The following is a 15,964-nucleotide window of genomic DNA, read 5'->3' as shown; positions in this document are numbered from 1 at the left end:
ATCAGTCCCCTTGTATCAGTGGGTGATCGCACCCCTCGCAGTCTTGCTTTCCTTTTTCATGTTCTTCCTCCTTCTCATCCTCATTTGTACCTTGGGGGGCTCAGTCCGGTGCTCCAATGTGGGTCTCTGTCTGTATCGCCATCCATCGTCGGATGAAGGTTCCCTTTGGTCTTGTCTTCTTTACTCACGTTCTCTTTCCTTCTGTTTCTCGTTTGGACCTAGGGAGTTAAGTCCAGTGTTCCAATGTGGGTCTCTGTCTCTATCTCCATCCATCGCCAGATGAAGGTTCTATGGTGATAAGCAAAATATTCATCAGTATGGTTATGGGCCAAGGCCGGTTCAGGCACCCTCTCCTCTGTCCAGAGAACAATCTGGGGATCTCTCCTTGGACCTGGGATCCCATATATAATCAAGTCTCCTGTAAACCCTAAAATGACTCCCTTAGTTGAAATCTATTCTTCCCTGATCCCATATTCATCCTTACTCCCTCCCCCCCATCCCGGTCCACCGAGCTTTACCCATTCCTCCCCTACTCCCTTCTCTCTAACCCTCTCCCCTTCCAACAACCCTCCCACCCCCACCCCCATGCACCCGAGGTTACCTGGGACTCTTGTCTATTTCCTACCTCCTGGTGGATAGCTAAATAATCTTCATCAGGTTCATCTTCTTATTTAGCTTCTCTAGGATCACGAATAATAGGCTCAAAGACCTTTAATTATGGTTAGAATCCACTTATGAGTGAATACATACCGTGTTCCTCTTTTTGGGTCTGGCTTACCTCACTCAGTAAAGCGTTTTCTTTTTCCATCCATTTGCATGCAAAATTCAAAACACTCATCCATTGTTGGTGGGAATGCAAACTTGAGCAGCCACTGTGGAAATCAGTGTGGCGGTTTCTCAGGAAACTGGGAGTCAACCTCCCTCAAGACCCAGCAATTCCACTCTTGGGAATATACTCAAGAGATGCCCTATCATACCACAAAAGCATTTGTTCAACTATGTTCATAGCAGCACTATGTAATAGCCAGAACCCGGAAACAACCTAGGTGCCCCTCAAGAGAAGAATGGTTAAAGAAAGTGTGGAACATATATACATTAGAGTTTTACTCAGCGGTAAAAAACAATGACATCTTGAATTTTGCATGCAAATGGATGGAAACAGAAAACGCCTTACTGAGTGAGGTAAGCCAGACCCAAAAAGAGGAATATGGTATGTATTCACTCATAAGTGGATTCTATCCATAACTAAAGGTCTTTGAGCCTATTACCCATGATCCTAGAGAAGCTAAATAAGAAGGTGAACCTGAAGAAAATCATGTAGTTATCCTCCTGGAGATTGGAAATAGACAAGAGTCCCAGGTAACCTCGGGTGCATGGGGGGGGGGGGGGAGGGTGGTTGGAAGGGGAGAGGGTCAAACTTGATTTTAAATATGATCTTCAGCTGTACTGTAAATAGAGTACTGCATTGTAATTTCCATGTTTATTATTTTCTGTAATATTTAAGAATTACCTAAGCATATACAAAATATGCAGTTACTAAAACAACTAATTATTTCTTTGTCCCCCTATAAAAGGAAGGGGCTTTGCTGTTCTCTCATGGCTAGAACCATAATAAAACACTGCACCTGCAATTTGCAACATAAGTATTACAATGTTCTTTGTAATAATCTTGAAGCCTTGTTTTTCAAAGTCCATTTAATTTTGATCAGTATATTGCACTAATTTTTTTAGGTATTTTCATTATATGAAATCTACCATGTGTCACATGATTTAATCTATTTAAGTGTTGATCTGCTAGCAGAACTTGTACATTTTACAGTAACTCAAAATTAGTAAGGAAAACAGTTCACCAGTGTTTAGTTTTATATTGAGGTGCTCATGTTGGAATAAAGTGGTATAAAAAAGCAACACTGAGGTTTTTTTTTTTCTCTTTACATAAAGAAGTGAGCATAACACACATGGTATGTAGCTGGAAGCTTTTGTATTTTCTTCCCATTCTTAAGGATGGATCTCACAGTCATGATCTGTCCTAGAGTCTAGAGCACTGTAGTCTTTGTGGTACTGTTTGCTGCTCTGGGTCTTTGGAATGTTGTTATGATAGCAGCTGATACTCACTCCCATTGAGAAACATTACCATAACAGTGATGCTGTCTCTGGAACCACCTTCTAAAGCAGCACTTACAAGTTCACAGCCAACGTACTCAGCTGCATCTTCATAGAAATTCTTAGCATCTAGTTCTTTCTTGCTTCCTTTCTTACTGTCTCTATTGGGTAAACTGTTAGCTTCTTTATTGCTGCAAGGGTCAGAATTACTCTCTTCTGGAGAAAATGTTTCTGCATTTTTAGCCTGATGAATGCAAGCTTCAGAATGTATTGAATCAGACGACCTTTTCATTAGATTAGTAGTTGACATACCTATTTCATATTCAGGTTTGTACTGGAACAGCACTCGGATGTTACTCTCTGATGGGGAAAGAGGCTAGTTAGATGGCAGGAATTGCTTTTAGGGCCAGAAACATATATTTCTTTATATGCACGAAACAAGGTTATTACCAGTGCAGTGGCTTCCTGCTTGTCTAGAACTTCCCAAAGCCCATTAGTGGCTACAGTGAGAAACTGACATAGATCATCTAGAGGGACAGAAATTGTTTGCGGTGCTGGAATAATGAACTTCTTCGATGTGAGGTTTCGATGGAATCCAAGACCTCTGGAGGTTTTCATGTGTCCTTCCAGGAGGCCGTTTGAACTGATGACTGCTCCTCTCTGAAGGACTCTGCTTCTCTCCTTGGTGTTTCCTGTGGAGTGTTCTTTTGTCAGGCAAAACCCTTTTCCATTTCTGCATAAGACTGCTTGCACATGACCTAAAAGGGTGGGTTTTTTTTTTTAAAGAGAGAGTTCTGATTATCAGTTTGTGTAAAAGTATGCTACTTATTCTATTTCAATACTAAACACAAAGTATGCCATGTAAATATTTTTAGAATACATAAGCTGAACACTACACAAATATGATTTTGAACTGGAAAACCACCTAATATTTGAATATCAGTGATAACCCAGTAGCATTTAAAATAAGTTAACTAAAACTACAGGTCTTGAAAATTAACTTCTAAATCAAATTTTATGAACTATTAAAATATAATTTTTACTATGTCTTAACACCTATGCAGATTTTTGAAATATTCAAATAAAGTTTTTTAATGACTAACAAAACAAAACAACAACAAAAACCAAAATATAATGGACTTCACAAGATTTTATTTTTGTTTTTCCAAGTTTGGTGTTTGTTTCATTCTTTTGGGGATGGTTTTTATTTTGTTTTTTTGTTTTGGGGGTTGTTATACTGGGTTTTTGTTCTTTTCTAATTTTTTTTTTATTAAATTATAAAAGTTTCCATTTCAGCCCCGCCTCCCAACACCCTCCCACTCCCCCCACTCCCTCTCCTCCTCCCTCTCCATCCCCTAGAGCAGTCAGGGTTTCCTGCCCTGTGGGAAGTTCAAGTTCCTCCCCCCCTCCCTCCAGGTCCAGGAAAGGTGAGAGTCCAAACAGACTGGAGCGCCAAAACAAACTGTCTTTTTTCATTATTTATACCAATTAAAGTCCCCACTCCGTCCCCTCCTCATTCTCTCAACTTATCCCACTCCATCCTGCTATAGGAACACTGACAGCCAGTGGTTACCCGTCCACTGGTACATGTCCTCTTATACTATAGAAGCTGATGTAGAGCATGCATCCAACCTCTTCTTTCTGGCTGTGGGATTGGTTTCTGATCTCTGTTCAAGCAAAGGATTCTGCTTTGCGAGTCTACCCCTAAATAAATTGTAGGGCCCTGTCTTCCCTGTTCCTCGAGGCCAAAGCACAGGATGCAAGAATTGTTTACACTAACCAGCTTGGCTTCCCCTGCTCATTCTGCCAGCCAGAAAGAATTAGTTCAAAGCCTTGTCTCTGTCTTTGCTATGATAATTTCACCTGCGATCTGGTATGGGAAGCGCGCCCTGTACCGGGGAGTGAGGTTTCTCAGATAAGCGCTGGCCAACCATCTGCTTCTCAATTCTGAGGCAGTGTAGGATTTCTTTGAAACACCCTTCTTTACTACCCTACCCCCATCCACTTCACATATAGGGTAAGGCACGTTATTTTGGGAAAGGTTCAAGGCTCTCCCTACTATATCTATGCTGAACAAGGTATCCATCCAAAGAGAATAGGTTCCCTAAAAGCCAGTACAAGCAGTAGCAATAAGTTCTGGTGCCACTGCCAGTAGCCCCTCAGTCTGCCCCAACCATACAACTGTCAACCACATTCAGAGGGACTAGTTTGGACCTATGCTTCTTCCTTCCCTGTCAGACTGGAGTTGGTGAGCTTCATTAGCACAGACAGACTGTTTAGTGGATATTCCCATCATGGTCTTTAACTCTTAGATCATATTCTCAATCCTTTCATTCTTCAACTGGATTTTGGGAGCTCAGCCCAGTGCTCTGGTGTGGGTCTCTGCCTCTGTTTCCATCAGTTGCTGAATGAAGGTTCTATGATGATATATGTAAGATATTCTTCAGTTTGACTACAGAGCATGGCCAGTTCAGGCACCCTCTCCTCTATTGTTTAGCATCTTATCTGGGGTCATTCTTGTGGATTTCTGGGAATTTCTCCAGAGCCAGGTTTCTTTCTAGCCCCATAATGGCTCCCTCCATCAAGGTATCTCTTTTCTTACTCTCTGTCCTTCCTCCATCTTGACTATTCAGTTCCCTCAAGTTTTCACCATTTCTCCCCATCTCCCCTCCTCTTCTTCTTCCACCCTCCATTTTCCCCCACCCTCCATGGATTTAAAATTTGGTAGGTAGAGAGTAGGAGAGGATCTGGAAGGAACTGGCAGAAGGGAAGAATATGGCCAGAATATATTAAATTTAAACATTGTTTTTAAATGTAACACATTTTCTTTTTTAAATTTTCTTATTATTTATGCTTTGTGACTTCATATCATGATTCTCAAACTCATTCATTTCCCATTCCTGAGTATCAGCCCTCTGCCTACACCCCACCCCATTAAGGGAGCCATTTTAGGGTTTGCAAGAGACTTGACTCTAGAGGGGTTCCCAGATCCAAGAAGAGGTCCCCAGATTGTTCCTTGGGCAGCAGAGAAAAGGGTGCCTGGACTGGCCTTGTCCCATAGCCACACTGATGAATATCTTGCATATCACCATAGAACCTTCATCTGGCAATGGATGGAGATAGAGGCAGAGACCCACATTAGAGCACTGGACTTAGCTCCCAAGGTCCAAATGAGGAGCAGAAGGAGGAAAAACATGAGCAAGGAAGTCAGGACCACTAGGATTGTGTCCACCCACTGAGACGGTGGGACTGATCTAATGGGAGCTCACCAAGGCCAGCTGGACTGGGAATGATGGAGCATGTGATCAAACTGGACACTCTGAATGGGGCTGGTAATGAAGGCTGAGTGAGAAGCCAAGGACAATGGCACTGGGTTTTGATTCTGCTGCATGGACTGACTTTGTGGGAGCCTGGTTTGTTTGGATGCTCACCTTTATAGACCTGGATGGAGGGGGGAGGACCTTGGACTTCACAGGGGGCAGGGAACCCTGACTGCTCTTAGGACTAGAGAGGGAGGGGAGGTGGGGAGGGGGAGGGAAAAGGGAGGTGGGGAGGAGGTGGAAATTTTTAATAAATAAATAAAAAGAAAGCATAAAAAATCTTGTCATAGAAGCTGTCATATGACATAGTGAGTTACACAGTAAATTATTTTGTTCATATATCTATACTTGCAAATGTTCCTGGCAAAAAGTCATTACTTTGGTTCAAGGCCTCTGGTTACTGCTACACTATCAATGCTGGGCCCTCACTGAAGCTCCCCTTGGTTATCCTGCTTTTGCTCTGTGTTGTGAAAATTTTGAAACTTTGGATCTGCAGGACTGGTCCCTTCATGTGCTCCAGAAGATCACAGATTAGGCGGATATTGGGGTGGGCTGATCCCTAACCCTGGTTGTGTGCCTGATAAGTTGCAGGGTTGGTCTGTCCACCAGCCCTCCTCTGCCCTCACCACCATGGTGAGCTCTCCTACAATGCCTTGGAGAGTTCAGGCTTTGCAGCAAAGAGCAAGGCATGAGCAAGTACCCCTACATTCATGTCCTCAGGGTTGGATCTCCCACACCTACTTCTTCAGGACCAGCTTGAATGTGCTATCCAAACAAACCACATTTTCTTTATAGATTCTTCAGTTAAGGAGCAGCTAGGTTGTTTCAAGTTTCTGGATATTACAAATAAAGCCACAGTGAACATAACTGAGCAAGTGTCTTTGTGTTAGAATAGAGTGTTCTTCGGGTCTAAGCCTTAGAGTGACATATCTAGGTCTTGAGGTATATTGATTCCCAATTTTCTGAGGAACCACCATACTGTTTTCCATAGTGACTGTACAAGTTTTCAATCCCATCAGCAGTGGGCAATTGCATGTAGAAAAAAGAGTCTAAATTGGAGGTCTCTCTTGGGTCCTTTCAGTCAGAGGTTGGGGAATCTAACAGAATAGGGGAAATAAAGATTGTAGGAGTCAGAGGGGATGAATAACACCAGATGAACACGGCCCACTAAATCAGCTAAACATGGTTCTCATGGTCTCAAAGACTGAAGAATCTACCATGGAAACTTACAGGATCTATACCAGGTTCTTCATATGTTATAGCTGTTAGCTTGCTGTTTTGTGCGGAACTCCTAAAAGAGTATGTGAGGTGTATCTCCGACTCTTTCGTCTACTCTTGGGACTCTTTTCTTTTGTTGGGTGGCCTTTGCCTAGACTCAATTTGAAATCTTTTACTTTGTCTTATTGTATCTTATTTTGTCATTTTTGGCAGTCTTTTGGAGATCTGTTATTCTCTGAAGAAGAAACAGGGGAGGAGTGATTCTGAGGAAGAGGGCAAGTAGGGTGCAGGGAGGAATGGTTAGAAGGAAAACTGTGGTCAGGATATGTTGTGTTAGAGAAGAATCTATTTTCAATAAAAACTTTTTTAAAAGTTTTAAATAATAAAAATATGATAAGAAGCAAAAATGAACAATTATAATCCAATGTTGCCTTTAATGAAGATGATCTATGTTCACATGAAATTTATTCTTACAGTAAATTTCTTTAATGCTCAATAAAACCCTTGAAAATTTTTCACTGTTCACATGTAGATTAGATCCATATGTGTCTCTCTTAGACTCATCTTTGCTGACTAGTTATTTAAAGATCTATGATTTACTCTATTAGCATTTACATTTATTACATGTATCTTATCTTGTATCTTCTATTTTACCTTTGTTATTCTATAGATTGTTATATTTTTGCTATTATATTCTTTGTTGATTTTTTTCTAGAAAACTTACAAATCTCACTTCTTACTTCAAGAGCGTTGTTTAGATTCTCTGAGTTATTATACTTGAATAGTCACATAGTCTGAAAATGCACAATCTATGTACCTTCTATTTCTATTCGTTGATTTTTCTCATAATTAAATTAGTGCTCTTGTACTAGAAGTATGATAATAAATGTTACTCCTGCCTCATTTTTTAAATTTTTTTCTCTCTTTTTTTAAATTTTTATTTTTCCACTCAATTATTTACACTTCCTTCCCTCCTCCCAATCCCCTCCTGCTCCCTCACATCCTCTCCTCCCTCTCCCACTCTGCTTGAGAGAGGGTAGGGAACCTTGCCCTGTGGGAAGTCCAAGGCCCTCCCCTCTACTTTCAGGCCTAGGGAGCTGCGCATCCATATAGACTAGGGTCCCAAAAAGCCAGAACATGCTGTAAAAATAAGTCCCAGCGCATTTATCAATGACTTTTCAGTCAGCCCCCATTGTCAGCCACAATCAGAGAGTCCGGTTTGATCACATGCTCATTCAGACCCTGTCAGCTGGATTTGGTGAGCTCCCATTAGAATAGGCACACTGCCTCATCAACCTACCTCAGGATCCAGCAATAACACTCTTGGGAATATACCCAAGAGATGCCTAATCATACTACAAAAGCATTTGTTCAACTAAGTTCATAGCAGCATTATTTGTAATAGCCAGAACCTGGAAACAACCTAGATGTCCCTCAATGGAAGAACACATAAAGAAAGTGTGGAATATATACACATTAGAGTACTACTCAGCAGGAAAAAAAAACAATGGCATCTTGAATTTTGCATGAAAATGGATGGAAATAGAAAACACTATCCTGAGTGAGGTAACCCAGACCCAAAAAGATGAATATGTTATATACTCACTCATTTGTGGACTCTAGCCATAAACCAATGTCATTAAGCCTATAGTTCACAAGCCCAGAGAAGCCAAATAACAAGGTGAACCAAAAGAAAAACATATATTGCCTCCTGGAAATTAGAAGCAAACAAGATTGCAGGGCAAAAGTTGTGAGCATGGGGTTGGGGGCAGGGGTGGAGGTGAGGTTGGGGGAAGGAGAGAGGGGAGGGAAGGGAGAAGGGAAGAACTGGCAAGAGCTTGGGGTAGTGGGAGGGTGGAGATGGAGGAAGGGCAGATATAGGAGCAGAGAAGAAGATACCAACATTAAGGGATCCATTTTAGGGTTGGCAAGAGACTTGGCTCTAGAGGGGATCCCAGGTGTCCACAGGATCCTTGGACAGCAGAGGAGAGTGTGCCTGAACTGGCCTTGCCCACTATCACGCTGATGATTATCTTGTTTTTTCTCTTTTTTATTACTTTATAAATAATACCAATCAAAATTCCTGCTTCCCCCCCACACACTTCCCTCCTGCTTTACTTCTCACCCTCCCCATTCCAGTCCTAAGAGAGGCAAAGGCACCCTGCCCTGTGGTAATTCCAAGGCCCTCCCCCTACATCCAGGTTTAGGAAGGTATGCATCCAAAGAGAATAGGATCCCAAAAAGCCAGTACATGCAGTAGAGACAAATCCCAGTGCCATTATCATTGGCTCCTCAGACTGCCCCAATTGTCAACCACATTCAGAGGGTCCAGTTTGATCCCATGCTCATTCATTCCCAGTCCTGTTGGAGTTGGTGAGCTCCCGTTAGGAGCACACTGTCCTAGTGGATGAACCAACCCCTCGTGGTCCTGACTTCCTTGCTCATATTCTCCCTCCTTCTGCTCTTCAACTGGACCTTGGGAGCTCAGTCCAGTGCTCCCATGTGGATCTCTTTCTCTGTCTCCATTTGCCTCTGGATGAAGGTTCTATGGTGATATTCAAGATAGTCATCATTCTGACTACTGGACAAGATCAGACAGCTGGACTCCTGGAACCCCTCCAGTGTCAAGCCTCTTGCCAACCCCAAAATGGCTACCTCAATTAAAGTATCTCCTTCTTTGTTCCCAAATCCATCCTTCTTCATCTCAAAGATCCCACTCCCCAAGCTCTCCCCAACCCTCCCCTTCTCACCTCTCTCTCCCCCTCTCCAATTTCCTCTACCCCCCTCCTCCAAGCTTTCAACTTTTGCCTGTATGATATATGAAGCTTTTAATGTATACTTTTTATTGAAAATATTTTTTTCTCACATACTCTATCCTGATTATAATTTCCTTCCTCCACTCCTCATAGTTTCTTATTTCCTGAACTCTCATCTCCTTTGTATCTCTCAATTTATATAAAAAATCAGGCTTCTATAATAAAAAAGAAAATAATAAAAAAACCAAAGCTAACATTTCACAATTGAAAAAAATTTAGCAAACAGAAGGAACAGGGCCCAAGAAAAGGCACAATAAACAGAGACACACTCATTCACACATCAGAAATCTCATTAAAATACTAAACTGGAAGACATAATATATATAAAGGAAGAACCTGTAGGGTAAGTATATGTATATATATATATATACACATTCAGACAATCAGATATTAAAAACATCAAAGAAGAGCCCTGACGCAACATTATTAGACAAGGAAGCCCCAAAGATTATACTAAATTCAAGGCAGTTGCACCTCTTAATTCTCAGTGTTTGAGACAGCATGAAAGACCTATGAAATCTCAAGCCAGACAATCAGACAAAACTCCTAGGAACAAGTGGGGTTGCTGCTGGAATCCTTATCTCTAGCTAAGCAGATCTTGGCAACTAATAGTCGCTGGGAGGAGAATTACTTTAATTAAGTGTGCAGTCACGGGTGGTTTGACTACCCTCCAGTGGTGGTCCAAGATCCAAGACTATATGAGCAGCACAAACTGGATTTGATAGGTTAAAATAAAATAGCAGAATACCATTGAGTGGGCTGGGAAATAGAGGCAGATCTGTGTAGGGCGAACAGGGGTGAAAACGACCAAAATACTTCATAGTAAATTCTAAAAAAACTAATACAAAATAAAATCAGAAAAATGTTCCTATGGTGTTAGATGAAATGTGAGATGAAATGTCTTTGGGGAAATTTTAATTAAAAAATCAATTTCTTTACAATGGCTGTAGTATTTAATGAGTAATATAATAGATATTTTTCATCAGAGTTTCAGTATTTTGTGAGTAATAGTTGACAACTGTACATCACATGTCTCTCAATAAGCATTTTAATAGTTTTTCATGTACTGATATTTAATGAATACCACAAAACTTTAAAAATAAAATGTTAATTGTATTTCAAAGATTAGGCAACAGAGACAGAAAGATAAAGTAATTCAGAAAGGCTATGCTTAAGTAAACCTGGCAAGCATACTTACATAACCTGAAACTTGACACAGGTTATACTGGGACTTGCCAAACTGATAGTGGTCACTCAGGGTCAGACCCATACTTAGAGTACTGTGCAGCAACAGAACTTACACAAGAATGAATGAGAATGGCAGGAGAGTTACAGTAAATCAAAGTTGAAATGGTTGGGGATTTCAAATGAAGAGAAGTATTTTTAAATAATAAGGATAGACAAATTTATCAAATATTACAGGGACACTGGACAAATGACAGATGGTGAATGAGATGACAGCTATTGAATGCCTTCAAAAACAACAGTGTGTGTGTGTGTGTGTGTGTGTGTGTGTGTGTGTGTGTGTGATGAGCAAAAATGTGCCTGGAGTGAGTTTAAAGTTAAAAGCACTATCTGGAGTGGACCAAAGAAGTGAGAACAATTTAAAATTACTACATTAAAGAGATTTTTCTTTTAAGATGCACACTTCAGCACATAAATTTTTTCATTACAATTACAGTATAATAAGGAAAGGAAAACATTGAAGATATGAGAAGTATTAATTGTTAAATACCAGCCATTGCATAAATTCAGGAGATTGAATATATAATAAAAAGTATAAATGAAAAAATGTATAAATGAAAAAAGTTGCTATAAAGAGAGAGCACCCATCACAGTGTAACAATCACTGCATAACCATAGATTATAGTGATCAGAACATCACATACAACTTTCTTTACTGGGCTATTGTGGCTGATACAGTTACGCTTGTGGTAGATTACTGATATGTTAGTGATGGGCAATTGTGGTTGATACAGTTCTGTTGTGGTAGCCTACTGATATGTTACTGGTGGACAATAGTGGTTGATACAGTTCGGCTTGTGATAGATTACTGATTTGCTGGTGATGGGCAATTGTGGCTAATAAAGTTCATCTTGTGGTAGACTACTGATATGTTGGTGAAAAGGTGGAAGAGCAGAGCCTCCGTGAGATTCTAACATGTTCTCTGTGGTTCCTACGAATATTGCTAATGCACTAGCAAGACTTTAGTGAGATTTTGTCTAATACTTTATAGATGTGGAATTTGAAGTAATGAGAGAATAAACATCTCCCTGAGTACCACTTAGCTGCCATAAGACAGAGGTGTGCCACAGATTTCAAATTTGCAATAATCTTTCTAGAATGACTACAAAACTTACTACCTAGTATAGGATCTATTTGAGTGGAAGTCACAGATGCAATAATTGCACAGGAAGATAAGTACGAACCAAGATTTGAGGAAGAAAAAAGGGTACACATCAATCTAAAATTTTCTCTGTACCTTGATTTTTGTTTAGTCATCATTTTAAATATTGCTTTTGATTTCTTAATGTTCTTACATATTTATCATTGGTATATCTACATTCCTCCTTTAGAATTTTAAATTTATTTCTACTTTATTTTGTTTTCTTTTAGACAAGGTATCACCTGGTAGCCTAGCAAACTTCAATCTCATCTGTTGGGCAGCCTGGCCTTGGACTCTTGGCTATCAAGCCTCAACCTTCAAATTCAAGCAATACTGGTGTGCATTCCCAAGGCAGTTAGTTATATGATAATTTTTAACATCCATGAACAGTTGGCATTAAAACTGAACAATACTTAGAAAGTTTGAAAACTGCAATAAAGACAAGACTATTTAAATATGCCTAAAGGATTGTTTATTGAAATGACTGGAAAGGAAATGGGTTCTCAATTTCACAAACTATTTTGCATACATTATTGACATGCATTTTTACTTCAGTATGTAACTTTTATGATATTATATGAAGTACAATTCAAAAGCATAAAAAATTAATGAGTCAAATTCAGATGAAATGAATGCCGTATAATACATAGAATAAATAACAGAATTTTTTTCCATGTAGATTCATTCAAAAGTATAACATTTTTGTAGCACGATCCGAAGATGAAAAAGTTGTTGCATTTCCAGTCTCAGTCAATTCTGTGAAAAACAATAGAATCAGTTCTGTTTTTCAAGAATGTAGTTCTCAACCTTTAGTATTGAATCTTTAGTACAGTTCATCATGCGTTGGTGACCCCAAACATAAATTTAATTCATTGCTATTTCATAACTGTAATTTTGCTACTGTTTTAAATCATAATGTAAATATCTGATATGCAGGCTATCCAATATGTGACTCTTATGAAAGGACCTGTCATTCCCAATGGGATCTTTAACCACAGGTTGAGAATCATGGTTTTATATTCATTCACTTTTCACCAGTTGCAGTACACAAAAAGTAATTGCTTTGTAAATGTATATGTTTCTCTCCTTAGAGGCATAAAACTCGTATTCAATGATTAGGATCACAAGAAATTGTTGCAAAATGCCTAGTCTTTCTTCAGTCCTAAATAGCTTTGTAGTTTAGATCTTCAAATCAATATTATCTGCCCTATTGTACCTTTTTAATATTTGGACTGAGTAATTTGCTTTTGAATTATGAATTTAAAAACTATTTTAAATTCAATAAACATAAAATTTATGAAACATAATGTATTCACTGAAATGAAAACTGTCCTGTAATGAAAGCTATAATGTATTCACATAAAATACAAGAAAAGTTCATTTCTGAGTTTCTATTAACTTAATTATATAAGATGTAAAGATAAAAGATCTTTGAATGAGCCAGATCTATATTAGTGACAAAAAATAAAATTAAAAGTTTCTTGAAATTTAAGCTGTGCCTCGCGTCACATTGGTAAGAAGCTGTCAACCATTGATAAATAATACTGTGATTAAATTTGCTACTCTGATGTGTGTATATAAAATAATGAAATATAAAAAGATGTCAATTACAAAAATATTCACTTTGGTCTTCAATTTCCAGAAACTTACCAAAAATGAGGAGGAGATATTAACTTGGAAATCCTCTTAGACCTAAATTCAAACAAACACAAATAAATAAGTATAAATTTTCCCTTTTAATGTAACACCTGCCTAAAGTGTATCTATATAACAAATGAAACAGCTCAATCTTTTGACCCCATGCACATATACTCCAATGGCAAATAAACTGCAATATGTGGATAATAAATATGCACAAGGAAATTTGAGAACTCTATTGAAGAAACTTCGCTACTCAAATCTAATAAATCGCCTTGTTTACCTGTGGTTTAGTCAGCCTTAATTCTCTTGAAATCAGAATTTTCAGTCAACCTGACAAATTGTCTACTTCCAACAGACTATGACTTTTGTTTTGACAATCATAACAGTTATATCAGAGTCTTTAAGATGCTAGGCACTGGGAATTAGGTGGAAGTGAATATCTCCAGGTGGCTCTATTTTATAGCCCACATCAAGGATTTTTTATGGATGGATGCATTATACATCTATTCTTCCATTCTACAGCCTCCATTTCTTCTATTAGTGTTATCACATGCACATTTTGAGGGGAATTTAAAAGGAAGTAAATTTAGACTTACAGTGGTGGGTTGAGGTGGCTGAAACTGAAAGGTGGGGCTAAGCAGAACATCTAGGTACTGAAGAAGGGCTTGAGCAGGCATATCTGTTTGAAGGAAGGGTGCTACTTGCTGGAGGAGGTACAGAATTTTGGATTGAGGAATAGTCAGCTGGGTCTGAGAAGAAACCAGGGGAGTCTGAAGAAAAGCTTGCAGGGCCTGTGCCAGGGCCTGGACCTGAGCCTGAGAAATGTGCTGGTTTGCAAGATTAGCAAGACTGAGGACTTGAGGGTTAATGAGGTGGAGCAGAGTTTCAGAGTTAAGAGAGGATGCGGATTTGTGCTTGGGAAGGATGGTGGCTTTAGCTTTAAGGAAAGCTTCCAGTTCAGGAGAAAGGACAGGCCCAAGAGAAGGCACTACAGAGGGTTGAGCAATAGGCTGGATGTTTTGTGCAAAGGGAGTGCAGGAGATGGGCTGGTTGTAGGGAAAGGCCTGAGGTTGTGACTGAATGAAGGGGTGGACTTTATCCTGGAGCACTTCCTAGAAAGAAAAGAACCTTTCAGTACACAATTCAGCAACATCATCCTTCTTAATTAATTAATAAATAATCTTTTAACCAATGATAATTGAGCAAATGTTTTTGCTTAAGAAACTATCTTGGCCCTCGCTGGGTATGGTGTCTAATGCCTCTAGATCTTCCAGCTGGGAGCTTGAAGCAGGAGGATTGTTATAACTTTGAGACCACCTGAGGTAAATGGTGCATTCTAGGCAAGTCTGGGTACAGAGTAATAAGCAATCTCGGCAGTTTTGTTTTTTTTTTTTTTGAAAGATGAACAAAATAGGAAGACATTCTGTTGGGTCATATTAAGAAAATAAGTACAGTGTTCTTAAAGGATTTTGCCCTAGCCTATTCTAGTTGTAAAGGAATTATAGCGCAAAATGAAATTGATGTTCACGATTTTTTAGAATCTTTTCTTTTTCCCAAGTCATGTCTACATGTGTAGTTATATATTCATAAGTATGCAAGAGCATTGATTCCTCAACCTTTGTAGACTGATAATAGAAAAAAATATTTTTATAGTTGAAGGCAAATTAATTTTAAAAGGATTAATGGGACAATGCTAAAGTTTATTTTATTTGGTTTTAAGGGGGAAAATCAGCCTCAATTTGTGACTAAATTTTGTGAGTCACTTAATATTGGTCAACTAGTAGAAAGACTTCTTTTGGCAAAATACAATTTTTTTTAATCTTTTCAAGAGGAGTCGATCTCTAAAATTTTAATTTTATTTAGAAAATATGATGTGAACATCAAGTAATTTACTGAAGAAAATGAACTATCAAAGTTAAACTGTTAGCTGAATTGAATGTATGGTCATAAGTATGATTCAATAGTGCAACTAGATGCTATTCAGAAAACCACTGATTTGAAGGCAACCTCTTCTACTTTTTATGAGAGCTTAACCAGTGGTTCATTCAGCTGTTCTGCATCTCACTCCTTTTATCTTTGGACTAGAAATGCCCTTAAGACTAGGCAAACACAAAGTACAAATATTATCATAAATCAAATTGTGAACTAAAACCAATGTCAACGTGTCCTTTCATCAACATATTCATTTAGATAACAAAAGGAAAATGGTTTCTGCAGGAGAAATGCTTATGCTAATTATTAAGAACAGATAATACCACTATTAACTGCAATCATGATTTAGAAAATGTGTTGACACCTAAGTGGTATGCTTTCATAGAACTGGTGTATGACCTTTGTTTACTATAAACAGACATGGTATAATTATTTTCTGGTATTACACGTCACAAAACCAAGACATACATTTCCCATGAGCAATTTACCTTGGCTTGCAGTTGTTCCATTTGCTCTACCATCTGAAGTTTCTGTTAGAAACAAAGAGT

The 15,964-nt window shown here is 38.9% G+C and overlaps 1 protein-coding gene across 1 annotated transcript in view; it reads right to left on the bottom strand.

Annotated features, from left to right (window-relative positions):
* Nucleotides 1-2,092: 2,092 nt before the first annotated feature.
* The window catches only part of Csn2 (casein beta), a 35,393-nt gene continuing 21,521 nt past the window's right edge, over nt 2,093-15,964 (bottom strand). The window contains exons 3-5 of the mRNA XM_087909479.1: nt 15,905-15,946; nt 14,081-14,596; nt 2,093-2,479 (exon numbers count right to left, since the gene is read on the bottom strand). Of these exons, the coding sequence (XP_087765605.1) occupies nt 2,093-2,479; nt 14,081-14,596; nt 15,905-15,946 (945 nt within the window). The remainder of the gene's footprint in view (nt 2,480-14,080; nt 14,597-15,904; nt 15,947-15,964) is intronic.

This window comes from Myodes glareolus, chromosome 8, assembly GCF_982192425.1.
Source record: "Myodes glareolus chromosome 8, mMyoGla1.1, whole genome shotgun sequence".
In the NCBI taxonomy this organism is placed as follows: domain Eukaryota; kingdom Metazoa; phylum Chordata; class Mammalia; order Rodentia; family Cricetidae; genus Myodes; species Myodes glareolus.
The sequence above is the reverse complement of the archived record's forward strand: the minus strand, read 5'-3'. Positions and strand labels throughout refer to the sequence as shown.